Below are 24,617 nucleotides of genomic sequence, written 5' to 3'. Positions count from 1 at the left end.
GGATGGCAAAGCGGGGGCTCGGGAAGGGCAGTCGCTGCCCCATCCCGGCCAGTGCCCTCCCCCTGCCACGGGAGGCCCCTCCTCCACAACCCCAGGCCCCTCCTGGTGGGCCGCAGGCATGGGGACACCTGGGTGTCGATTGTTGTTTTTTTTTGCCAGTCCCCGGGGCTTGAACTCGGGGTCTGGGCCTTGTCTGTGAGCCTCTCCGTGCTCCAGGCTAGCACTCTGCCACTCGAGCCACAGCGCCACTTCTGGATTTTTCTGTGTATGTGGTGCTGGGGAATCGAACCCAGGGCTTCACGCATGCGAGGCGAGCACTTACCACTGATCACCTTTCCAGCCTCGGGGGTGTGGATTTTTTTTCCGAAATCGGGATTGGATTTGGGACCTGGTGGCCCCCTGGGGCGCCCCCCCTGCCGGGCCGGGGGCCAGCTGCAGCCAGGCAACCCGGTGTCTGCACGGGCCCCGGACGCCCCACAGGGGCGGAAGGGCCGGGGCTTCCTGGGCTGCCGCACGCGTGCAGAAACTTCCCGCACACGGTCGAGCCCGAGGATGCCACGGCGCCCGGTCCGCCCGCCGATGAAAGCCGATCACCGAGCCCTCGGGACAGGGCGGGGCGGGCGGGGCGGGGGTCCCCCGGCTCTGCGAGGCCCACTCACCTGAGAGCTCTCCCTCCAGGGCCACAGCCGGTCGCCTGCGGACAAACCAGAGAGGCTCGGTCACATGACACGATGGGGCGGGAGCTCAAGGAGCCCCCCCCCCCCCCCGTCACCCCCTCCAGAGTGTGCAGCCCTTCCCCTGAGGGGCTCCCCGCCTGCCCCATGGGGCGAGGGTCAAGAGTTGGGAAGGCGACGGGCAGTGTGCTCGCTCGCCCGCACCGCCACCCCACTGAGGACGGGGGGGGGGGGGGGGCGCAGCGCGAAGCCGCCGGGCACCGACGTCCCCGTGAGACGCAGAAGCCGGCCGGGGCGCCGGGGGCTCCAGCGGCAGAGCACTCGCCTTGGCACAAAGGGGCTGAAGACCGCGCCCAGGCCCCGGGTTCAAGCCCCACAGCCGACCAACACACACAGCGGGCTGTGGGCGGCGGGTCTGCGCGCACCTGAGCGGCGTCTCCGGAGGCAGCTCCGCCTCCCCCCGCAGCCGAGGCCCAGGGCGGCCGCCGCGGCCGCCACCACCAGGACGGGGGAGGACGACGGACGTGGCCCCTCCTGCGGGGGCTGGCCGGGCTCTCCGGGGTCCGCCCGCCCGCCCCAGCGGACGCCGCTGCGAGAGGAAAAGACCGCGTCTGGGGGAGGGGGCGGCTCCCGGCCTCCACCTGCCCGGGCTCCGCCCCTGTGGACGCCCGTTCTGGAACCTTCCCTGAGCGCCCGGCCCGGCCGGCTCTCAGCCTCCGGAGCGGCTGGGCCGATGGCGGCGAGCCCCAGCACCCACCCCGCGGCCCCCTTCCTCCCACCCCCCCCGGCAGTGCGCGGGGCCCCCACCCTGCGGGCCTCCTCCTCCCTCAGAGCCGCTGGGCTGGGCAGGGCAGGACGACACCTCAGCAGGTCAGCGCTGAGCTGTCCGCGAGTGGCCCGGGAGGTTCTGGCCCAGCGCACCCTGCTGTGGGGTCCCCCCCAGAACGCCCGGGCCCCGCCTGTGCAGCGGGGGTTGAGATGGGGCCTTAGGATCAACAACGGGACGCAGGGTATCACAAGGACACCGGCACTTCCACGTGTACCGCGGCACGGGTCACAACAGCCAAAATATGGAAACAACCCAGATGCCCCTCGCAGACGAATGGATCCAAAAACGGTGGTACCTTGTGCGCAGTGGAACACTACATCGCGATTAGGAACGGTGAAATATTGGCATTCGCAGGGAAATGGTCAGAACTCGAACAAATCATGTTGAGCGAGACAAGCCTAGAACCCAGAGACTAGCGGTGCATGGTCTCCTTGATATAAAACTGTCGGGGGCGGGGGGGGAACAGCAGAGACCAGGTCTGCAAAATAACAAACTTCTTTTCAAATGGTATTTCCACAGGTTTGAGTCAGCGACCCAACATTATGTAACTAAAACCAAACGACTACTGAATAAGCATAAAAAGGTCTAAGATAGCCCTATCAGAGGAGCGCAGTAGCTCAGCAGCCATGTACGTGTGAGTGTATAGGATGCGGCTAAGCAAGATGAACTCCACGAGATGGGAGCAGGAGGATTCTATCGCTGGCGTTACGCTTAATGCTCTAGGTGAATTCTCACGGCGTACCCCCGGTGGTCGCTGTACGTGATTTTGGTGCACTGGATATTGCATATATGCCTACCTGAACCAGGGAAGGGAATGAGGGAGGGTGTCACACCTATGACAAGACCCGTACTCACTGCCTTATTGTGTAACTACACCCCTCTCTACATCACCCTCGTCAAAAAAATTTCAATTAAACAAAAAGAACATTAGAAAGAAGATGGGGCCCCGGGAGCCCTGGGCTCCGGCTCAACGCCGGCTGTTCCAGGCTCGGAGCTGCGAGCGGCTTGCGCGGCGGCGGAGGCTGGGCGGCCATCGCTCCGGGACCCGGGCCGCGTGGGGGCTCGGGGAGGGGGCGTCCCGCCCTCCGAGGGATCCCGTGGCCGGCCGGGAGAGGGCGCGGGGCGCCCGCCAGGCCGCCCACGTGGGGGGCGGGCTGCTGCCTCGACCGGGGAAGCCCCGCAGCCTCTGGGGGAGCCGGGCCCGCACCCCAGCACGGGAGGCCGGCCGGCCGGAGTCTCCCCCGCCCCGGGGCCGCCTCGTCTACAAAACGGGCTCGGCGCGGCCACGCCGACGGGCTCGGAGCTCTGGCCGCCGTGGGGACCCCCTCCCCGGCGGCCTCTGGATGCGCCCCGCGCCCCGCGCCCCGGCACCCACCTGGCCGGCTGCTGCCCGTGAGGTTCTGGCTCAGCAGCGCGTTCTCCACGCAGCAGCCCACGTCCACGCCCGGGCAGAGCGGGAGCGTCAGGACGCTGACCACGTCGTACAGGCCGCGCGCGTTCACGGACACCGTGTGGTTCTGCGGGGGCCCCGGCCAGCACGCTGTTGTCCGTCTTGTTGATCCAGTACACGTTGGGCCTCGGGTAGCCGTCGGTGGACGTGCACGTGAAGGTGAGCTCCCGGCCCCGCGTGGGGCTGCTCACCACCGGCACGCTGAAGTTGGCTGCGGGGGGGAAGGGCAGGCGGTCGGCGGGCCCGTGGGGAGCCGCGGTCCCGGGCAGCGACTGCGCCCCAGCCCCGCTCCCGCGTGGCACAGCTGGCGCTGACGTTCTCGTCTAAATCCCGGTCTCACTCGGCGCTTCCTAGCGTACGTGCGCGTGTGTGCGTGCGTGTGTGTGTGCGTGTGTGTGCGTGCGTGTATGCGTGTGTGCGTGTGTGTGTGCGTGTGTGTGTGTGTGTGTGTGTGTAGGTACTGGAGCCTGAACTCAGGGTCTGGGTGCTATCCTTTAGCTTGTTTTGCTCAAGGTTGGTGCTCCGCCACTCGAACCACACCTCTGCTTCCAGCTTTTAGGTGGCTAACCGGAGATGAGGGTCCGAGGGACTCTGCTGCCCGGGCTGGCTTTGAACCGTGACCCTCGGATCTCAGCCTCCTGAGCGGCTGGGATGGCAGGCGGGAGCCGCCATGCCTGGCTTTGACAAGTCATGTCTTTAAGTCCACTGGGAGGTGGAGAGCTCGAGGCCGGGAGGGCGACACGGGCTCTGGGGCGGGCGGTCTCGGGCTATGGGCCGTTTCCACGAGCTCCACGTTCTCCACGTCAGCCTCGAGGGAAGCACAGGGTCTCGAGGGACAGGGCCCCCCGCCCGGGAGAGGACAGGTGCCCGGCCGGAAGGGGCTCGGGTCCCCACGCCGGGACGGGCGGCCGGCAGAGGCCCTTACCCGCCACGTGCAGCCGGATCTCCATCCCCAAAATCCTCTCCATCTCCAAGGATTTCCTAAACACCAGGCAGCTGAACTTCTGGGCGTCGTCGGGGGAGACGTCCCGCAGCAGCAGGGAGAAGTCGCCCCGCCGCATGCCGTCCAGGGACAGGTGCGCGCGGCTCCGGTAGCGGCCGTCCACGTGGTCCTCGGAGTCGTTCCTGGACAGGTAGTAGGCCACCACGGTGCCGGAGCCGCTGATTTGCCAGTAGACGAACAGGTCGTTCAGGTCAAAGCTGCTTTCCCCGGGGAAGACGCAGCCCAGCCGCACGCTGCTCCCCACCAGGGCTCGGACGTGGCTCTCCGGGGCTCCTGCACGCGGAAGGACGCCGTTCAGGCGCGGGGCCGGCGGGCGCCGAGGCCGCGGGGCTTCCGCCCTCACGAGACTCGAGCGCCAGCCCCGATCCGTTAACACGGAAGAGGAGGAGACACCCCAGAAGTACAAGGGCGGTGGGGGGGTCCTCGGCCAGCTCACCGCCTCGCCTGCCCTCCCTGCCGAACGCAGACGCCGGCCAGGCGCAGGCAGGGAGGCGCTGGCACGGGACCTTAGCTTGCTGTTTGCATGGTTTTTAAAAAAAAAAATACATTCGCTTTTCTTTGTCGCTGGCTGTGGGGCTTGAACTCAGGATCTGGGCACTGTCCCTGAGCGGGCACCCTACCGCTTCGAACCACTGCTCCACTTCTGCTTTTCCGGTGGTCGGTTGGAGGGAAGGGTCTCGCTGGGCCTTCCCAGCCCCCGCAGGCTCCAGACCGTGCCCCTTGGAGCTCAGCCTCCTGAGTAGCTGGGGTCACAGGCGCCAGCCGCCGGCGCCCGGCGAACGTGAACGATGTTACGGCCACTTGATGCCGCCACCCTCTGTGCTGGAAGGCGCGGCCAGGCCTCTGCTGCGGTGCTGTTCCTGCCTCTTCCGGAAACTTAGCGTTTTTCAGAGCTTTGTGGGACTGGCTGGGGCCAGGGGGCCAGGAGACCACGGGGCCAGGAGACCAGGGAGCTAGGAGACCAGGAGGCCAGGGGGCCAGGAGACCAGGGGCCAAGGAGTAGGGGACCAGGGGGCCACAGTTCTTCAGCTTGGAGCACTTAACCAGCCCTGCACACCAGCCCACCAGTGGGCCCCAGCTTTCTCTAAGGGGGACTGGGAAGGCCAGGAAGGCCTGTGCTGAGGTCTCCAGCGGGGACCTGCCTGTGCGGCTCCCCCAGAGCAGCAGCAAAGAGGTCTGGAAGTTCAGCCAGAGCTGGGTCCACCTCCCCCTATTTAAGCACCCCAAACTCACCCGCTTGCAGGCCACTGAGCAGCAGTAAGAACAGGCCAGGACTAAAAACAAACAAGAACAGGCGGTGGGTGAGAGGGCACCTCTTTGAGACTCGCCCCCAGGTGGGTGGACTTCTGGCCGGCCCCTTCTCCACAGAGTCCGGGGGGCAGGCTGAGCTGGGACCATTCCTCCCTGTCCCCCGGCAAGTCCCAGACCCAAGGAGCAGAGGTGATGTGGAAGGCGGCAGGCCTGGCCCTGGTGGGGCCGGGGAGCCGGGGACGGAGCCCGGGCCGGGGACAGGGCGGGGCCTGGCACGGAGCCCGGGCCGGGAGAGACATGCCTTCGGGGCCACCCATCAGCAGCAGCGCCAGGCAGGGGAGGTGACAGGCCTCCGGAAGTCCCACGTTTCAGATGCCCCAGAACCGGGACCCCTCACAGCCGCCAAAGCCCCTGGCATCTTTCCTCTCTTCACGGGGTGCACCCCGGCCACGCCCTCCCGGCCCAGGCCACCCCGGCATCGCCCCAGGGGGAGAGCTCTCCAGAGCCCCACGCCCCTCGCCTCGCAGCACAAACCCGTTTCTGCAACTCCCACAGAGGTGGAAGTCTCCAGAATGGGGTGCCCTCCGGCGCCCCTCACCTCCAGCCCCTGCCGGCGGGGCACCTGTGCTGCCAGCTTCCCGCGGAGCCCGGAGGCCGCCAGGCCGGTCCTACCCTTTCTTCCGGGAAATCAGCCGGGTTCGGGGAGAAGGGCGGTGGCGGGGCCCGGCGTCCGCGGCGTGGGAGCTCGGCCTCCACCGCGGCTCCCTCCCTCCCGCCCCGGGCGCCCGCGCCCCGCGCCGCCCCCTGCCGTCCGCGCCCGGGCTCTGCCCGCCCCGGGGAAGCGGAACTCGCCGGTGCCGCGGTCGCCCCGGCCCGCCCCAGGTCCCCCCCCCCCCCCAGCCACCCCGCGGACCGCTCACCTCAGCGGCATGGTGGGCGCCGGGGTCGGGGGGCCCTGGGGCGCGGAGGCCCGAGGCTGCCGCGATCCAGATCGAGGGCACCGGGGCCGTGGGGACCCGGGGCCGCCAGACTCGGAGCGGATTCCGGCCGGCTCCGAGGGCGCCCAGCCCGGCCCGCTCCGAGGGCGCCCCGGCTCCGAGGGCGCCCAGCCCGGCCCGCTCCGAGGGCGCCCCGGCTCCGAGGGCGCCCAGCCCGGCTCCGAGGGCGCGGATCCCCGCTCGCTCCGACTGCGCCCCGGGCTCCGAGGGCGCCCCGGCTCCGAGGGCGCGGATCCCCGCTCGCTCCGACGGCGCCCCGGGCTCCGAGGGCGCCCAGCCCGGCTCCAAGGGCGCCCAGCCCAGCCCGCTCCGACTGCGCCCCGGGCTCCGAGGGCGCCCAGCCCGGCTCCGAGGGCGCGGATCCCGGCTCGCTCCGACTGCGCCCCGGGCTCCGAGGGCGCCCAGCCCTGCCCGCTCCGACTGCGCCCCGGGCTCCGAGGGCGCCCAGCCCGGCTCCGAGGGCGCGGATCCCGGCTCGCTCCGACTGCGCCCCGGGCTCCGAGGGCGCCCAGCCCTGCCCGCTCCGACTGCGCCCCGGGGTCCGAGGGCGCCCAGCCCGGCCAGCGGTGCGGCCCGGTCCCCGCCCTCGGCCCGGCCTCCCGTGACCGCCCCCAGACGGAGGCGGGGCGGAGGCCGGCGCTGACTTCCCACGGAGTGCCCGGCTCCGCCCTCTGGGCAGGCGGGGTCCGCCTGTTTCGGGGCGGGGAAGCCGAGGCCGGGCGGGCTGGGGGTGATGCTGCTCCCCGGTGCTGTCAGGTGAGGCCTAGGCGCCTCACCGTGCGCTTCCGGCTTCCCGGAGCCTGGGCCCGGCCGGCTTCCCGGGAGGAGGCCGGTTCCGAAGCACTCAGGCCCGGCGTCGGGGGTCTGGAGTCTCTCTGGTCAGAAGAACCAGGACCAGGTGAGCAGGGACGGCAGGAGGCTCCACTACCGCACACCCTGGCCCCCCTTCCCACCCCCAGCCTAGCGCCACCACTCCCCAGGGTCTGCACTGGAAAAGGTAGGGCACCTCTGTAATCCCGCCGCACCGGAGGCTGAGACCCGGGATCAGGGGTGGGGCACCGGGCAAGAGATTCTAAGCTTGATTTCTAACTCCAAATAGCCGGGAAAGCAGGAAGTGGAGCTGCGGTTCAAGTAGTAGAGCCAAAAAGCTGCGGAGAGCGGCCTGGCCCGGAGTTCAAGCCCCCAGTGCGGCCACAGAGGCCGGGAGAACCCAGGGCTTCACTTCCCGAGCCTGTGCGACTCGCCCTCTGCTTCCGAGCAGGTGCGCAGCCCTCGGGCCTGGGTCAGAGGCCGCCTGCTGGGGCTCCCCCACTCTACCCGCCCCATCAGGCCCCGGCTGCCACAGGGCGCCTTCTCCCTCCCGCAGTGGGGAGGGGGGAGTGAGGTGGGGAGGAGGGGGGAGGCTGAGTGTCCCCGCGGGGCTGGAGCACGATGACACCCCCCCCCGTGGTCCCCAGAGAGCCGGCAGGAGGGGTGCGTCCCCCCCCCCAACTGTGGCAGGCCCTGGCCTTCCTTCCTGGAGGCAGAAGGCTGGGAGCCGGGCCAAGCACTGAGGTGCAGGGGGGGGGGGGGTTGTTACTCAGCCAGCAGAGATCGAGTGGCAGGTAGGAGGACCCAGTCCTGCCAGCCCTTAGGACGGGCGCCAGGGGCTCGCCCCGTAACCCTGGCTACCCCGGAGGCGAAGGCCCGAGAATCACGGGGTGAAGCCAGTTTGGGCAGAAAAGCCTGTGAGGTTCTTATCTCCAGCCAGCCAGCAAAAACCCAGACGGAGCTGTGGCTCAAGGGAGGCTCACGGCGCTGAGTGCGAGAGGCGCTCCACGCGGGAGGCGTCGACCGCGCACCCCGGGCCTGCCCCGCGCACTGGGGGCCGCGGGCCGCGGGCCTCGCGCGTGGCCTGCATTCTCCGCCTGTGGCGGGGATCAGGCCGCTTCCTGGGGTTACTGTAATTGCCCCAGGCTCGGTGTCTTGAGCAAACACACCTTGGAGCTCCAGCGGCGCCCTCGGTTAGCGCGCGGTACTTATAAGAAAACACACCTAGCTTCCGGTTCCGGCCTGGCAAGCTGGGAGAGCAGCACGAAACTCCACTCACAATCTCCTGACCGCGCACGCGCGGGGGGTGGGGCCCCGCGGCTTCCCCCTGCGCCTCCGGGCCACCGAGGTTCGCGTCAGCCCGGTGGAGTCCAAGGTGGCCGGCACGTTGCAGCTGGACGAGGGCCCCACCGAGCCGGTGGGGGGGTATGAGCGCCCGGAGGCCTTTCTGAGGAAGATGCACCACGTGTTCCTGGAGGTGGACGTTCTGGAGGGCACCCTGCCATGCCCAGAGTCTGGGCGTCTGTTCCCCATCAGCCGCGGGATCCCCGACATGCTGCTGAATGATGAAGAAGCTGAGACGTCGCTTTGCCAGCCAGCGTTGTGACATCCTGTGGCAGTGTGTCTTTTCTTCAATGTATATTGCGTTTTTACTGGTTGAGACCCCACCTTGACCCATTAACACACGGAACACACACTTCTTGAGCTCCATAGTATATATTTTTTTCTTATTAAAGGTTCAAAAACAAACAAACAAAAAAAACCACCTAGGCAGGTGCCTGTGGCTCGCGCCTGTAACTCCAGCTACTCGGGTGGCTGAGATACGAGGATCGGAGTTCAAAGCCAGCCCAGGCAGGAAAATCCATGAGACTCTTATCTCCAATGAACCACCAAAAACCCAGAAGTGATGCTGTGGCTCATGTGGTAGAGCGCTCGCCTTGAGCTGAAGAGCTCAGGGACAGCGCCCAGGCCCAGAGTTCAAGCCCCGGGACTGACAAAAGAAGAAGAAAACACACCTTTGCTTCCCTCACCGTCCGGAAGGCTGGCAGTCTACGCGTGCTTCCTCGGGGGGGGGGGGGGGGGGCGGGGGCGGAGCAGTCCCAGCGCGCCGGCCTGGGCCCTGGCTGCGGCCTGTCCTGGCTCCCGCCTGTGGGCGTCTCCCCTTCTGGGCGGTTTGTGGTTGCGTGTGGGGATCCCCTCGGTGTTTCGGGGGCTCTCCCCATCTTCACGAGGCCTCATTCACAAAGCCCTTTGTGCCAGCGAGGTGGCCTTCAGCCAGGGGTGATTTCTTTTTTGCAGGGAGGGGCATCGGTCATTTGATCACAGCTGATCACGGGTGGGGATTGTACGTTGGACTTGAGTGTCCCGCGTTTCCGGGGTGCCGTGGCTCACGCCCGCGCCTCGCTGCCGGGGGGGCTGTGATCTGAGGATTGTGGTCCGAAGCCAGCCAGGGCAGGAAAGCCCAAGAGATTTCCTCTCCAAGTAACCACCAGAGAGCCAGAGGGGAAGCGGGGGCTCAAGTGGGGCCAACAAGCTCAGGGACGGTGCTCAGGCGCTGGGTTTGAGAGCCCCGGGACTGGTGTGCACACAGCTGTGCGTGCACACGCATACACGCACACACACACACACTGAAAGACTCCTGAGGCGTGGGCCGTTCCGTGTGTTTTCAGCACGGCTCTGGGCCCCGTCCGCTCTGCTGACCGACAGGAGACGGACAGGCGCGCGTGTGGGGCTCGTGGCGTGGCCTCCCGTGCCTGGCAGCCGCCCGGGCTCGGCTCCCCTGCGTGGTGTGCTCTCCACCCGTGTGGTCCGCGGTGGCCACGGGCTCCGGCCTGGTCCTCGGTCACCTCCTCCCGGGGGGGGGGGGCGGCGCAGAGCTTTGCCTAGCCGGGAGGGCTGGCCGCCGGCTGCGTCCGTCTCCGCTCCGTGCGGCCCCCGTGGCTCCCCGCCTCTGCCCCAGCCCTGCGGACCCGGCCCCGGACACGAGCACTGCCCCCAGAGCGCGCCCCCCGCGGGCCCCAGCGCGGCCTCCTCTCCTCCCAGTTCTTTAAGGAATTTCCACCGGCCCAGTTCTAATCCCACCTCCTTCTGCTACCTCCGGGGGGGCCCCACACCCCAGCGAGGGCGAGCCGAGGGCACCGCCCCGCGCCCCTGGGGTCCGGGGGCCGGGCTGGCTGGGTGAGGGGACCCGGAGGGGGCCCGCCCGGCTCTGCGGCTGTGACCCCCCGCCCCCCGCCCCCCGCAGACGCCCGCCGCGGCGTCTCACGCGCAGACAGCCACGGGGGAGGGGCGGCTCCCGGCCCCCCCGGGCGTCGGCCGCATCCGCATCCCGCGCCCCACAGACGGACGGACGGCACGCGGGAGACAGCAGAGCACCGCGGAGGAAGCGTGTCTGACCAGTGTATTTCCAGCGTCGGTACAGCACACACCACCGCGTGGGGATCTGGCGCCCCCTCCCCCCCGCCCTCCCCCCGCCCTCCCCCCCACCCCCCTCCCCCACCTCCACGAGCCAGGGCTCGGGAGGGGCCCCCACGCCGGCCCGCAGAGCCACGAGGAACCCGGAGGCCGCAGAGCGGCCGGGAAGCGCAGTGGCCGCGGGACGGACGGGGAGCGGCGGGACGGACGGACGCCGCCGGGTTCTGGGAAGCGCGCGTTCCCGGCGCGGGGCTCACTCGTAGAGGGGAAGCGCGCTCCGAGGACAGCACCGGAAGTACTCCCGCAGCGGGAGGAAGCAGTTCTTCACCAGCGCCGCGGGGGACGGGGGCCTGGCCCCCAGCACACGCGCAGGGCCGGCCCCGGCCAGCAGGGCCAGCTCCGCCTCCGGGGCCAGGGCCTCGTGCTTGCTGTCGGGACAGGGCGGCTCGTCATCCACTCCCGGGTTCAGACCTGGGGCGAGCCCGCGGCGGCCCTGGGGTGTGGACACCCGGCGCCATCGAGAGCCCGCGGCGGCCCTGGGGTGTGGACACCCGGCGCCATCGAGAGCCCGCGGCGGCCCTGGGGTGTGGACACCCGGCGCCATCGAGAGCCCGCGGCGGCCCTCGGGTGTGGACACCCGGCGCCATCGAGAGCCCGCGGCGGCCCTGGGGTGTGGACACCCGGCGCCATCGAGAGCCCGCGGCGGCCCTCGGGTGTGGACACCCGGCGCCATCGAGAGCCCGCGGCGGCCCTGGGCAGTGCTGAGCGTGGGCGGCGCTCAGGGACACAGGGCGCCGGGGTCCCGGCACAGACAAGGCCCCGCGGCACTCGGCTGTCCTGTGTGGTGCCGGGGCCCCTGGTCTGCAAGTGTGTGAGCCCCCCACCTGGGGCCAGAGAAGGCTGGAACTTTCCAGAAGCCAGACTTAGTGGCCCCTGGCCACTGCGGCTGGTCAGAGCGGCTTGGCTCTGCCAGAAAGCTCCCCTGGCCCCCTGCCTGCTTGCCCCTCTGCCCCCTGGCCCCCCGCCTGCCCCTCTGCCCCCCCATCTGCCCCTTGCCCCCTGCCCCCCCGCCTGCCCCCCGCTCCCCCGTCCCCCCGCCCCGGCCGCACCTCCTCACAGCCGGGATGTTGCTCCAGACGCGCACTGCGCTCCGGACGGCCCCGCCATGGCTGTCTTGCAGGGTGACGGGCTCTGTCTGCAGGGGAGAGGGAGGCCGGTCACTGGGTCACCGTCCACCCCCCTGGCAGGTAGGTTTCTTAATCCCCCAGGTCAGGAGATGGGGCCCCCCCACGCGGCACAGGGCGTCCCCATCCCCGTGAGTGCACTTGCACCGCGGAGGGCGGGTTCTGTCCCACGGAGAGGGCGGCGTGGCCGGGGACCGTGCTGGACACTGCCCTCTGAGAAGGCTCCAGAAGGAAGAGGGTGCAGAAGGCGGACCCCACCCCACCCCGCCATGGGGGGGTGCAGAGGGCGCTGAGGGACAAGACCCAACCTGACACCGGCTCTTAGGTGACCTGAGTCCACCTCCCCATGCCGTCTGTCACCTCCTCCTGTGACCCCCTCCTCCCTGGGGAGGGGCCCTAGAGAGGACCACAAGGGGGGGCAGTGGAGAAGGCCTGCTGTCCCCCCACAGCTGAAGTGAAGGGCCTGCTGTCCCCCCCACACATCTGGAGTGGAGAAGGGCCTGCCGTCCCCCCCCCCACATCTGGAGTGGAGAAGGACCTGCCATCCCCCCCCCCCCACAGCTGGAGTGGAGAAGGGCCTGCCGTCCCCCCCCCACAGCTGGAGTGGAGAAGGGCCTGCCGTCCCCCCCCCCCACATCTGGAGTGGAGAAGGGCCTGCCGTCCCCCCCTCCACAGCTGGAGTGGAGAAGGGCCTGCCGTCCCCCCCTCCACATCTGGAGTGGAGAAGGGCCTGCCGTCCCCCCTCCACAGCTGGAGTGAGGCGCTACAGGCAGCAGGCCGCCTTCCGTGCGGCTTCTGACCCGCAGACGCGCGCGTTCCGCGTCGGAAGCCGGTGTCTGTGGTCCTCTGGTCTGCCCACACGGGGCTGGCCTACGGCACGTGGGTCTTTCCCTCCAGCCTACGGTTTCTCACTGCAGCGGCTGGTTTGCTGGTTGGTTCCGGTGCTGTTCCTGGGGCGTGAGCGTTTTTGTTCAAGGCTAGCGCTTTACCACCTGAGCCCCAGCCCCACGTGGGGCTTTTTCTGTGGGTTAACTGGAGACGAGACTCTCGTGGACTGAACGAGCCATCCTCAGGTCCCAGCCTCGCGGGTGGCTGGGATTACAGGCGTGGGCCGAGGGCGCCCAGCCGGTTGTGGATTTTTGATACGTAGTGCGGTCTACACGGCCGATCCCAACTCTTTGCCTTCCTTGAAATCAGCGTTTTGAGCGTGTAGATCCTTTAGTCGGGAGGAATGACCACGGCAGGGCACAGTGAGAGCACGCGAGACCGCTTTGCTCAGCTCAAGGAAAGCTTTACGACCTCGGTGACTGTACTTCAGCCACGAGCGATACGTTGCCCCTAGCAGGTGGATGGAGCCCGGGATCTCAGGGGACCAGTTACTAGGACGATCTCACACGCACGCACACACGCGGGGGCACGGCTGGACGGGCCCGCTCGCACGCCTCCGGCAGGGCGCCCTCCAGAGGGCAGTTGGTGAATCCCAGGGCTTTACCCTTTGACCCAGAAATCTCACGTCTGGAGTGGAGGGGCGCATCTGCCCATCCCAAATCCAGTGCAGATCCTGAGAACACCGAGGCCAGGCGCGGGCCCCCCTTCCTGCTTGCTCGAGCCACTCGGTGGCACTGCCCGACCGTCCTGCTTCCGTGTGGGGCCAGGCTCCAGGACCCGGGGTGTCCCCCCCCCTGCAGCCGTGACCGGGCCTCACTCACCACCCAGTCCCGGGTCACGCGGCCCCTGTTGGCCCCCAGGGGACGGGCTGCCAGCCCCTGGGGCCACGTGGACGGCCGCGGTTCAGAGGCCCCCACATCGGGCACGCGAGCGGGCTGCGGGCTGTGTGCACAGGCGTGTCAGGGACTGCGCGGTGCACTGTGTGGCGTGGGGGCTACTCAGGCTGAAGGGTGGGGCGGGAAGAGGTGGGGGATGCCCCCTCCCCTGCCCTCTGAGCCCGTCCGGGAGGAGTCCGTGTCTGGAGGGCCCCGTGGCCCTGTGTACATCTGGGCAGCTCAGGCCCCCAGCGGTGACAGCCTGGGGCGGGAAGAGGGGGCGACAGGGGGGGGAGCCCAGCGTCTCCCCGGAAAGCCGGGCCTCCGGAGCTCCCGTCCTCGCCCCACGCCCTGCACGCACCTCCAGGAAGCGGGTGGCTGCGTCCTGGTCTTCGGGGGTCAGCAGCAGGCTGTCCACAAACATCCAGAAGAAGGGCTGCGGGCTGCCGGGCGGGGGCCGCGCGTACTGCAGCAGCCGGTGGAACTGGAACAGGTACCAGCCTGCGGGGGGGTGGGGTGGGTGGGGGTGGGAGGGCCGCTCAGGCGCAGGAGGGGGCCTCCGGGGGGAGGGGGGCTGGGGGAAGGGCCGGACCGGGGGAGGGCCGCTCAGGCGCGGGAGGGGCCTGCGTGGGGGGGGAGGGCGGGGGAGGGCCGCTCAGGCGCGGGAGGGGCCTGGCCAGCAGCCCCGAGCCAGGGAGGGAGGGCTGCACCGGAAGCCCCCTCTCCACCCATCGCCTCCCAGGGGCCCGGCGGGGCCACTGCTGCAGCTCCGCCCCCAGTGTTGGGCGGGGACGGGCAGTGACCGTGGGGACGGGAAGCCAGCCCAGGCGCAGTGTGGGTTATGCTCCCGGAGCCTCTGGAGAAGGTTCCAGAGCAGGCCAGCCACCTCCAGAGGCCGGGCGGGGGGAGGGGGCCAGGGGGCTGGGGTGACAGGCGTCCTCGGTGTCACTGGTGACGGGGCACAGACACGCACTCACCACACACACGCTGAGCCGCAGAATTGGCTGCAAGCCCGGAAGAGCGCACACCGGCCCCCGGCAGCTTCTCCCCTGCGTGGAGGCGGGGGGTGGCAGGGGCCGTGGGGGACGGAGCCAGGAGGAGGCCCTGAGCGAGGGGGCCACGGCCCTCTTACCTGGAGAGCGGTGGCCCTCGTAGCCTCGGGGTGGCGTGGAGCCGTACACCAGGTCGAAGGGACCCCACTCCTCCACCTAGGGGCGGGCACACAGCCGCCGATGTGACAGCCAGCGGGGGGGGGGGGCTGACGCCCCTGACCTGGGGTGCCTGTGGCCAGCCCCACGCGATAGCCTTCGGCCTGGAGGCCGTGGACACCGTGGGCCACTTGAAGACAGCCATTCTCAGTCACCCCTGGGTGTCAGGGACAGGCGCAGGACGACGGGGGAGAGGGTGCTTGGAGAGCACTGTGCGCGCGTGCGCGCTGGGGCTTGAACCTGTGGCCTCAGGCTCTTCTTCAGCTTTGTCACTCAAGGCTGGGGCTCTAGCACCTGAACCACACTTCCACTTGTGGCGTTTTGCTGCTTAGCTAAAGATGGAGTCTTGGGAGATTTTTTTCTTTTCCTGCCCAGGCTGGCTTTGAACCAGTCTCCCCAGGCCTCAGCCTCCTAAGTAGCTAGGATTCCGAGCGTGGACCCCCGGTGCCTGCCCAGCTGAGAACCTGTGCCGTCTCTTAAAGGACCAGCCCCAGGGTGTAATCGCGGGGGAGCCCCCACCCCCCGCCCCGAAGGATTATGGGAAACAGCAGGCGGTGGGGTAAACACGGCCTGCCCAGCATAAACAACGCCATGGTCCCACAGCCCAACCAGTCACTCCTTGCCAGGCAGGTAGCCGGCCCCGCCTGAGCAGACTTGGGGTGCAGGCGGTGCTGGGGGCGACTGGGGGCGACTGCTCCAGCCGGGGTTGCTCTGACATAGAAGCCGCCCCCCGGGCCCCGCCCACCTCCGCCCCGGGGATCTCGCGCCCGCTGGGGCACGGGCCGAATGCCACGCCCGCGGTGCCCACCTCTCTCCGCACTACGTCGGTGACGTCGTCCAGGTGCGTCAGCCCCGCCCCGGAAGCGGAGCCCAGCTCCCAGAAGCCCAGGCTGGCGAGCTCTGAGGGACAGACGGCAGGCCCGGCGCTGTGGCGCTGACCTTCCGGGTGTCGGGAAGGCCGAGGCCACGGAGACGCCCGCCCTGGGCCCGCAAACCTCATTTTTCTGGTGACGAGGCCCCCGGGGCACAGACGTCGCCGTCACCAGCCAAACCCGCCCACTGTACTTGGGGCGCCGCGCCAGGCGGAGCCGGGCCAGGCCGCCCCCCGCCGGCTCAGGCCGGATTTCTCCAGGGGGAAGCTCCCGCCCAAGGCCCCGGGCCCGGTGCTGAGAAGTGGGGTGCGGGCGGCGACGGTGCCCTTGGCTCCCCCCACCCCACGCGGCCGGGAACGCGGTGGCCCTCACCTTTCTTAATGTTCCCAAAGAGGGACAGCACGCGCAGCGGCGCCCGCCTCCACGCCGGCACCGTTTCGTAGACCTCCAGGGAGTTCACCTGGGAGGGAGGAGGCGCGAGGGGGAGCTAAGGGAGGACCGCCAGGGGAGGGATGCCACGGGAGGGACACCACGGGAGGGCTGCCACGGGAGGGCCGCCACGGGAGGACCGCCACAGGAGGACACCACGGGAGGGCCGCCACGCCGGCTCCCCCGTCACAGAGCTCGAGATCACTGCTGGATGGACTCCCAGGGGGCCGGGGAGCCAGGTGGGCAGGTGGCCTGGGCCTCCAATGCTGCCACCCCCAGCACTGACCCCAGCAGTGCACCCCCCCTCCCCCCCTTTCCTGCTTCTGGCCACAGGCATCCTGCTGGGCCAGAGGAGCTGGGGGGCAGCTTCCGCTCACGGCTCAGCTCTGCCCCCTGCTGGCCGCCGCGACGACTCAACCGCAGGCCGGGCCGGCGAACCCGCACCGCCCCCCCGCCCGGCCCCAAGTCTGACATCTGCACTCGGGGTCCCAGCCGCGCGGGCTGAAGCTTGCAGGACAGCTCGCCCCTGGCCTCTCCCAGTCCCCGGGGAAGGCGGTAACCCTTGGGCACGCCACCACCCCCTCCCGCCCCCATGGCACACGCTCACCCCCTCTACCTCGATCCCAGGTCCCCGTCCTTCCCCTGAAGGCCAGCGATCTCCGCTCGAGAGCGGCCCGTCTCAATCCCGGGCTCCTGGCTGGGCCTGGACGTGTCTGCTAGGGACAGTCCACCCTGCTGCGCGCTCAGGGGGCTCAGAACCCGCCTGGCTCCCGGGCTCTGGCCCTCACCCTCCGGGTGAACGCGGAAGGCGCGGCCAACACTGGCACTGCTGCTGGACTCCCAAGTCCTTCTCCGTCCGCTGAGAACCGCCCGGCCGGTTCCCCCAGGCACCCCACCCCCGGGACAATCGGCCTAGAAGAAGCAGATCCCGGGCTACGACGTTTTTGTATGTGTTGGTACTGGGGCTTGAACTCCGGACCTGGGTGTTGTGCCTTAGCTTTTTTACTCAAGGCTAGGGCCCCGACATAGCTCTCCTTCTGGCTTTTTGGGGGCTCGTTGGAGATCCGAGTCTCGTGGACTTTGCCGCCTAGACTGGCTTCAAACCACGATCCACAGATCTCAGCCTGCCGATTCGCCGGGGTTACGGCGTGCGCCACCGGGGCGTGGCAACCGCTCTTAAGAAACGGGCCATCTAGCGGTGTCTCCTTCCCAAGGGGACGACGGGAAGGCGTCGTCGGAAGCCCTGGCTGCGGCGGCAGGTGCTTCTCGAGGAGAGGAGGAGCCCCGGGCCTGGGCGCCCTCGGCCGGTCCTTACCGCCTCGCGGTCCTGGAAGGCCTTCAGCTGAGCGCGCCACTTCCTCCTCCTGTGCAGCAGCCCGCTGCTGGAGAAGGGCAGGCACAGGAAGCACACCCAGAGGCTCATGGCCTGCACCCGCTCCGCGGTCCCGGGGGACACCAGGACGTCCACGCACTCGAAGCAGTAGCACCTGCAGCCACACAGAAAGCCGCGGTGGCCGCCACGCCGCCTCCCAGGGGACGCAGCCACTGCAGGGGGGGGGGACCGCGCCCCCTCCGCTGCCCTCCGGGCCACCAGGAGGGGGGGGCGTTGGCGGTGTCTTGGCTGATGCTAAAAGAAACATGGCAGAGGTGGGGCCTCTGACAGCCTCTGCCCAGTCAGAAGAAGAGGGGTCCGAGGAGGACGGGGAGAGGCCGGGGGCCGGGGCGCGGGGCGGGGGCCTCACCGTGTACAGTCGGGGCTCTCGCAGATGAGCAGCGTGTCCCCCGAGCCGCAGATGGAGCAGAAGCCCTGGTAGCCGTCGTTGTCGTACTGGAAGAGGGTCTCGAGGAACTTGTCCTGGGCCAGGAGAGGAGGGAGCCCTGGGTCTTCCCTGCCCCCCCCCCACCCCGGGCTTAGGGGAACCCCACCCTTCCTTGCTGCTTACCTTGCACGGGGCACACATCCCTCCCTCAAAGAGGGGGTGCTGTGTGTGCACCTGGAAGCTTCCACAGCAGAGGCAGATGTCTAGAGAGAAGGCGCGGGAGCAAGGTGCTCTTCTAACCTCGAAGGGGGAAAACCCTGGGCGTCATTAGCCAGAGCACCGAACGTGCCTGGCGGACCTCAAGATGGGGGCGCCATGGGGGAGGCCCCCAGAAGAGGACCCCAGAAGAGGACCCCAGAGGAGGGCGGGTCCAGCCTCTGGCTAGAACGTTCAGTGCAAAAATGGCTAAAGACTCCTGCAATCCATGGGCTCACCCTCTCACAGCCCCACCGACACGCCTGCTGGGCCTCGGCGAGCTAATCTCGATGCGTGTTGGTGCAAGGAATCCAGAAGAGGCGAAGCCGGGGAGAGGGGGGCGGTGGGAGAAGGGGAAGGGAGAGAGAGTGAGGGGGAGGGGGGAGAGGGGGAGGGGACAAATCTGAAAGAGGTTTTGTTAGGATTGAAAGAAGGGAGGTGGCGGAGGAGTCTGGAGTGAATGGATGGATCCCCGTTTGCTCTGGAGGGTCCTCTAGTTGAAAATTAGGTTGTGGCACCGATACTGCGGATACACTTGTTAACAAGCCCCTGGGCCTGGTGGCCCCGCTGTCACCCCCGCCCCTCGGGAGGCGGGCAGAGGGCGGTGCATGGGGCACACCTGCGCGCTGGCCCACCGAGGGGCGTGGTGACCCGCACCCCGACCCCAGCTACGTGGGAGGTTGGGCTGGAGGGGCCAGGGTTCCAGGCCTGCCTGGGCAGAAGAGCCTGAAATTCCGTCTCCGTGGAGGGAGGTCCCGTGACACACACGTCCCCCCCCCCCACACACTGTGATAGAACCCCCATACAGGCAGGTGGGGGGCGGGCGCGGGCCGGAGGTGAGCCCCGCGCGAGGATGACCGGCAAGAAAGCCTTGCTGGGGCACGGGCGCCCCCCCCCGGGGCAGTGCAGGGGCGCGCGTGCGTGGTGGGACGCACCTTCGATGTCCCGCTGGTTCACGGTGACCTCGTAGGCGATGAGGTCTGGAAGGGAAGCGAGGAGCAGCCTGCCTTCCCCGCCTCTGCTGTGCGCGTGGCCACGCGGGGCGTCCTCGGGGGTCTCCGGAGTCCCCCCCTCATCCCCTGGGGTCCCCCGCCCTCGGCACAGTGGGAGAGTGTTCCAGACGTGGTGGGCGGGTGCCCGGGGGGCTCTGCGGCGGGGGCTCACCTCTGCCTGGCGGGCGGGGAGGGGGGCACAGCACCTCTGTGGAGCCCACCAGGATGACGTCCATGTTGTCCTCGGCGTCGGGGCCCAGGGCTGGGGCGGGCACCCCGGGACGCAGACATGCACGCGGGAGGAGACGGGCCGCGGTCAGCGCTGGGAGCTCAGCGTGGGGGTGAGGGGACCCGCGGCCGCCCTGCCCCGGCCCTCCCCGCCCCCCAGAACTGCAGCCAGCACCCGCTCTAGAGGGGCTCCCGGGGTCCCCTGCAGGAGGCCCGGCTTGCCGTGGGGTCAGAGGCCGCCGCCTCCTGAGAGGCCAAGGGGCTGGAGCCTGCTGTGCCCCCCCTTCCTCTGCACCTGCACGGGGACCCCGGAGGGACCCAGCCCACCTCTCACGGTGCCCCATGCCTGCGGGGGAGGAGGAGGAGGGGGGGGAGGAGGAGGGGGGAGGAGGGGGAGGAGGAGGAGGAGGAGGGGGGAGGAGGGGGAGAGGAGAAGGGGGGGAGGAGGAGGACAGGGACAAGGATGGGCACCGGTGGCTCACGCCTGTCTTCTTAGCTACTCAGGCGGCTGAGATCTGAGGACCCAGGTTCAAAGCCAGCCTGGGCAGGAGAGGCTGTGTGACCCTTATCCCCAATGAGCCACCAGGAATCTGAGCGTGGAGCTGTGGCTCGTGTGGTGGGGCCCAGGACAGCGCAGGCACAGGCCCTGAACTCAAGCCCCACCACCACCAAAGACCCACGAGGCGGCGGGCGAGGCGGAGGGCGGCCTGTGGCCTTCGCTTCATACCCACGCGGCCAGCCCCGGCGTCAGGGCTGGAGCTGTCCGGGCCCTCCAGGCCGGGCTTCCGAGGGGAGGAGAGGGCCATGGCGGAGGGGCTGCTGGCCAGCTCACCGCTGGCAGGGCAGGGGTCCCGGGGGGCACTAGGGTGTGGGTGAGGGGCAGCCTCGATGAGGGGTGCGCTCCTGGGGAATTGGGGGAGGAGGGGAAAGGATGAGGGGGCAGGGCAGGAGCCAGAAGGGGGGGCCCAGGTTACCAATGACGTGGGTGGAGGTGTGGCGGAGCTTGGGGGCGGAGCTTGGGGGATCAGTGCGTGGGAGGGGGGTTCAGGTCATGGAGGGGGCGGAGGTGGAGGGGGCGGAGGTTGTGGGGGCGGGGTTGGGGAGCTGGGGGCTGGGGTGGGGGTGGCCGGGCAGGAGGAAATGGGGGTCAGCTCCCAGGGTAGGTTAGGAGTTGGGAAGGGGGGGGGCTTTCAGGGTGGAGTTTGGGGCAAGGAGCCAAGGCCTCACTGGGCAGCAGGGTGGAAGTGGGGAGGGGGGAAGTCACGGGCCAGGGCGGAGGGCTGGGGGGGGCACCCCAGGGGCGGCTTGCGCTTTCCTGTCTGGGTTAGGTTTTCCATCTCCCCGGTTCAGGAGTCAGCTGGGCACAGGAGCTCCTGAGGACCGCAGCGCGAAGCCAGCCCTGCCAGAAAAGTCCACGCGACGCTTACCTCCAAGGAACCAGCTCCAGGCTGGAAGTAGAAGCGTGGTTCACGTGGTAGAGAACCAGCCTGGATTGAAAAAGCCCGGCCAGACCGTGAGTCACTGAGCTCAAACCCAAGTATCAGCACGTTTAAAAAGGAAGAGAAGAAAAGAGGCCAGGCACTGGTGGAAAGTCGAGGAGACTCTTCTCTCCAGCTAATCACCACAAAGCTGAACATGAAACCGAGGCACAGGAGGTAGAGTATTAGCCTTGAGCCAAAACACTCAGAGACAGCAACCAGACCCTGAGTTCAAGCCTTGGGACCTGCACACACACACACACACACACACACACCCCTTCTGAGAAGTTAAATCCAGGAATGCAGTATACTTCCATCACTTTCTAAAACTGAGGGTGCCCAGTGGGTCTCTGGGGTGCACTTCTGTGGTCCGGTACTCAGGAGGCTGGGGCAAGAGGATTCCTGGGTCTAGTAGTTTGAGACCAGCCTGGGCAACATAGAAAGATCCATTGGCCAAACAATAATAAAAAATCCTTAGAACGTGAGTACTGAGGATTTCTGTTTTTCTTTTTATTTTTTTCTGCCAGTCCTGGGCCTTGGACTCAGGGCCTGAGCACTGTCCCTGGCTTCTTTTGCTGAAGGCTAGCACTCTACCACTTGAGCCACAGCGCCACTTCTTGCTTTTTCTATACATGTAGTACTGAGGAATCGAACCCAGGGCTTCATGCATGCTAGGCAAGCTCTCTACCACTAAGCCACATTCCCAGTCCTCTTTTTTTCTTTATTGCAAGTTCCTTTACTATTCTAATAGGTATTGTACACGTTTGTTTCCTAAACTTAACATAAAACTACTTCATAAGCAGGGTGAAAAATTATGAAAAATTCCAGCCCCACCCAGCCATACCACTCCTGGGCATCTACTTAGAACACCACAAACCCGGATACTGAAAGGACACGTGTGCGTCCATGTTCCCTGCTACATTATCACAAAAGCCAAGCTGTGGAAACAGCCCAGCTGCCCTACGATAGAGGATTGCATAAAAAACGTGGTACGTATATACAATGGAATTTTACTCATCCATTAGAAAGAATAAGGTTGTGCCATCTGCAGGGAAATGGATGGACCCAGAACAAATCAAGCTCAGAGAGACAAAGGGTACGTGTTTTCTCTCCTATGCAGATGCTGGGTATAAAATACAGTGGGAAGGCTGGGACTATGGCCTAGTGGCAAGAGTGCTTGCCTCCTATACATGAAGCCCTAGGTTCGATTCCTCAGCACCACATATATAGAAAACCGCCAGAAGTGGCACTGTGGCTCAGGTGGTAGAGTGCTAGCCTTGAGCATAAAGAAGCCAAGGACAGTGCTCAGGCCCTGAGTCCAAGCCCCAGGACTGGCGAAAAAAAAAAAATACAGTGGGACATAATACATTCTATAGGACTCTAGGCCTGTACACACAAGGCACAATGTTTGCCTGCATCTGATAGTACAAAATAATATTGATCAAAATGAACTCCAGGACATGAAAACGAGAGGTTTTTTCTTTTCTTCTCGTCTTGTCCTGCTTGTTCCTTTCTCTGTCTCGGGGAGTACGAAGGGAGGCCCGGGAGTGGAGGGACGGAGGGTGGACAACGCAGCAGTGGCACTCCCTGGCCTGGACACTGCGTGGAAAATGAACAACTCGTGGGGGGGGGAGGGCGAGGGAAGGGGTGACAGTACCCCAAAAGAAATGTGCTCTTCACCTGACTTATGGAATGGGAACCCCCTCCGTACATCACCTTCGTAATAACCATACAACGCCAAAACACAAAGCTCCAGCCCTGCTTGGTGCACCTCCGCCATGCACACGGAGGGTATTTGGGTGATTTCCGCCCATTTCCTGCGCACTCAGCCGGGGCCCCGCGGCCCGGGGCCAGGCCACAGTGGCCGGTGTTCTCTGCACCTCAGCAGGACGGGGCAGGGAGGTGCGCTGGTACCCCATGCTGTGGTCACCCCCGGGGACACCTGCGCGGGCCTCCCGCCGCGCTGCGTGCGGGGAGAGACGGAAACCCCCGCCCCCCCCCCCCCCCCCCGCCGCGGGGCGGAAAGTCCGGAACTCTACAGGGTCCCTGGTGACGCCGTTCACCGCAGCCAGGCCCCCCAGAGACACGGGGGGCTGCGGCCGCTTCCAACCTCCAGCCAGGAGCACATGGCGAGCTGTGCGTGCGTGTGCGTGCGTGTGCGTGCGTGCGCGCGTGGCGTCGTCTACCGCCGCTCCACCTGTGGCTCGGCGGGAAGTGCCCCCACCCAAGCAGTGACCCCCCCCAGGCTGCAGGCTGCGGCATTTTAGGGCTCTGGTGCCCCACAGGCCTGGGCAGGCTCTGCTTGCTCAAGGTCACGCAAGGAGACGGTGCCGGGCCGCGCCGGAGCCGCTGATGGTCCCCCAGGGATCCCTAGCGCGACCCCGGAGCCGGATTTGGGCGGCCTTGCGGTAGACGGAGCCCCCCCGGAGACGGCAGGGGGTGCCAGCGGACGGCGGGCCCGGGGGCTGGGGCGAGGGCCCACCCGGAGGGGCCGGTCCATCTCCCCCCGGGGCTTCTCGGGGACCAGAACCCGTCCTGGCCCTGACCGCCCTGCACGGCCTCGGGTTCCCATCTCCGAGCTCGGCCGGGGCCTGCTCTGGAGCGACCCCTCGGGGGACCTGGGCCTGGGGGCGGAGGAGAGCCCGGGGCGCGCCCGGCCCTGGTCTCCTGGACTCGGTGGGAATGGCACCGCCTGCACCTGCAGCGGGGGACCCCGGCCTGGTGCGGTGCCGCCCTCCCCCCCCCCCCCGGGCCCGGCTGTCCCTCCACGGCCACCGTGGGCGGCAGCCCGGGCTCCTCTGGGGGTTGGCCTGGGCCTGGGCACCGTCCCTGAGCGTTTTTGCCTAACGCTGTGATCGGGCACTCGGGCTGCAGCTCCACGGCTGCCTTTTCCCGGCGGTTAATTGGGGAGAAGAGTCTCCTGGGGCTTCCTCTCTGGGGGGGGGGGGGTTCAAACTGTGGTCCTCAGAGCCAGGGTCTCGGGCCTGAGCCGGCGATGGCCTGGCCGGCTCTCCCCGCCCGGCTCTCCGTGCGCCCCGTCCGGGACGGGAACGAGGAAGGAGCGCCCGTGGGCCACCTCTTCTTGTGGCCTCCTTTTCTCGTTGGCCCCGGGACCCCTGTCGCCACCGAGCTGAGAAGCGCTTCCTGGGCGCGCACAGCCCGGAGGTGAAGCTCAGCAGCGTCTCGGGCCTCGGCCGGTGCGGAGCCCGCCCGCCACCCCCATCGCGCGCCGTCGGATGGGCAGTCTCCAGCGGACTGCTCCTTCAGCCCGGGCCGGACAGGGGAGGGGCCCCCAGCCCGGTGGGGGGCTCCTCTGGGGCAGCTTCCTCTCGGTGGCCGCTCGGAGGTGCCCCGTCCTCCGGAGATGAACAAGGAGGGCCGGAGGGGAAGTCCGGCCGCAGCGTCCCGGACCCGCAGGGAGGGTGGGGGCGTGAGGGGCGGGCGGGGGCGTGAGGGGGCGGGCCCCGCCCCCTGCCCCGCGGAGGCCGCCCTGATTGGCTCCTGGGCCCTGGGCGTGGCTCTTCCCCGGCTGCGGGCGGGATAACAGGGCCGCCGCGCGGCGTGCGTGCCGGCTTCCCGGGGCGCCACCGAGACGCTCGGGGAGACCCGCGGGACCGTGAGGCCGCTGCGGGCCGGGGGCGCTGCGAGAGGCCCGCGGGCACGGGGGGCGCCCCCCCCCCCCGCTTCCCACCGATGGCTGGCGAGGCCCGAGCCGCGGGGGACGCCCTGCGCCGCCTCCTGAGGCTGCACCGCACCGAGATCGCCGTGGCCGTGGACAGCGCCTTCCCGCTGCTGCACGCGCTGGCCGACCACGACGTGGTCCCCGAGGACAAGTTCCAGGTGGGCCCCCCACCCCACGGCCCCTGGGGTGGCCCCGGCCGCCGCCGCTCCGTCCACAGCCAGGGGCCTGTTCTTGGAGGAGGTTCCGGAGGAGCCCCCTCCCGGCCCCTCCGCACCCCGGGACAGCCGCGGCCGCCGGCCCCCGGGCTCCTCACGGGGCCTCCTGGGCCGGGTCTGCG

General features: G+C 68.3%; 2 protein-coding genes across 2 annotated transcripts; one reads left to right on the top strand and one right to left on the bottom strand.

Annotated features, from left to right (window-relative positions):
• The first annotated feature begins 7,636 nt into the window (after nucleotides 1–7,636).
• On the top strand, nucleotides 7,637–8,719 carry LOC125351594 (multifunctional methyltransferase subunit TRM112-like protein). The gene is made up of 2 exons (XM_048346455.1): nucleotides 7,637–7,678; nucleotides 8,244–8,719. Exons 1-2 carry the CDS (start codon nucleotides 7,637–7,639, stop codon nucleotides 8,619–8,621), a joined length of 420 nt encoding a protein of 139 aa, XP_048202412.1. The 3' UTR covers nucleotides 8,622–8,719.
• Nucleotides 8,720–10,682: 1,963 nt separating this feature from the next.
• Nucleotides 10,683–19,926, bottom strand: LOC125351593 (DNA (cytosine-5)-methyltransferase 3-like). Its single transcript, XM_048346454.1, has 12 exons — nucleotides 19,848–19,926; nucleotides 19,065–19,154; nucleotides 18,836–18,880; nucleotides 17,829–17,908; nucleotides 17,628–17,740; nucleotides 17,201–17,372; nucleotides 15,829–15,916; nucleotides 15,393–15,484; nucleotides 14,509–14,584; nucleotides 13,738–13,877; nucleotides 11,539–11,624; nucleotides 10,683–10,857 (listed from the first exon to the last, which is right to left on the bottom strand). Exons 1-12 carry the CDS (start codon nucleotides 19,924–19,926, stop codon nucleotides 10,683–10,685), a joined length of 1,236 nt encoding a protein of 411 aa, XP_048202411.1.
• Nucleotides 19,927–24,617: the final 4,691 nt, after the last annotated feature.

Source organism: Perognathus longimembris, chromosome 5, assembly GCF_023159225.1.
Source record: "Perognathus longimembris pacificus isolate PPM17 chromosome 5, ASM2315922v1, whole genome shotgun sequence".
In the NCBI taxonomy this organism is placed as follows: domain Eukaryota; kingdom Metazoa; phylum Chordata; class Mammalia; order Rodentia; family Heteromyidae; genus Perognathus; species Perognathus longimembris.
Note: the sequence above shows the minus strand (reverse complement) of the source record. Positions and strands in the feature narration are given on the sequence as shown.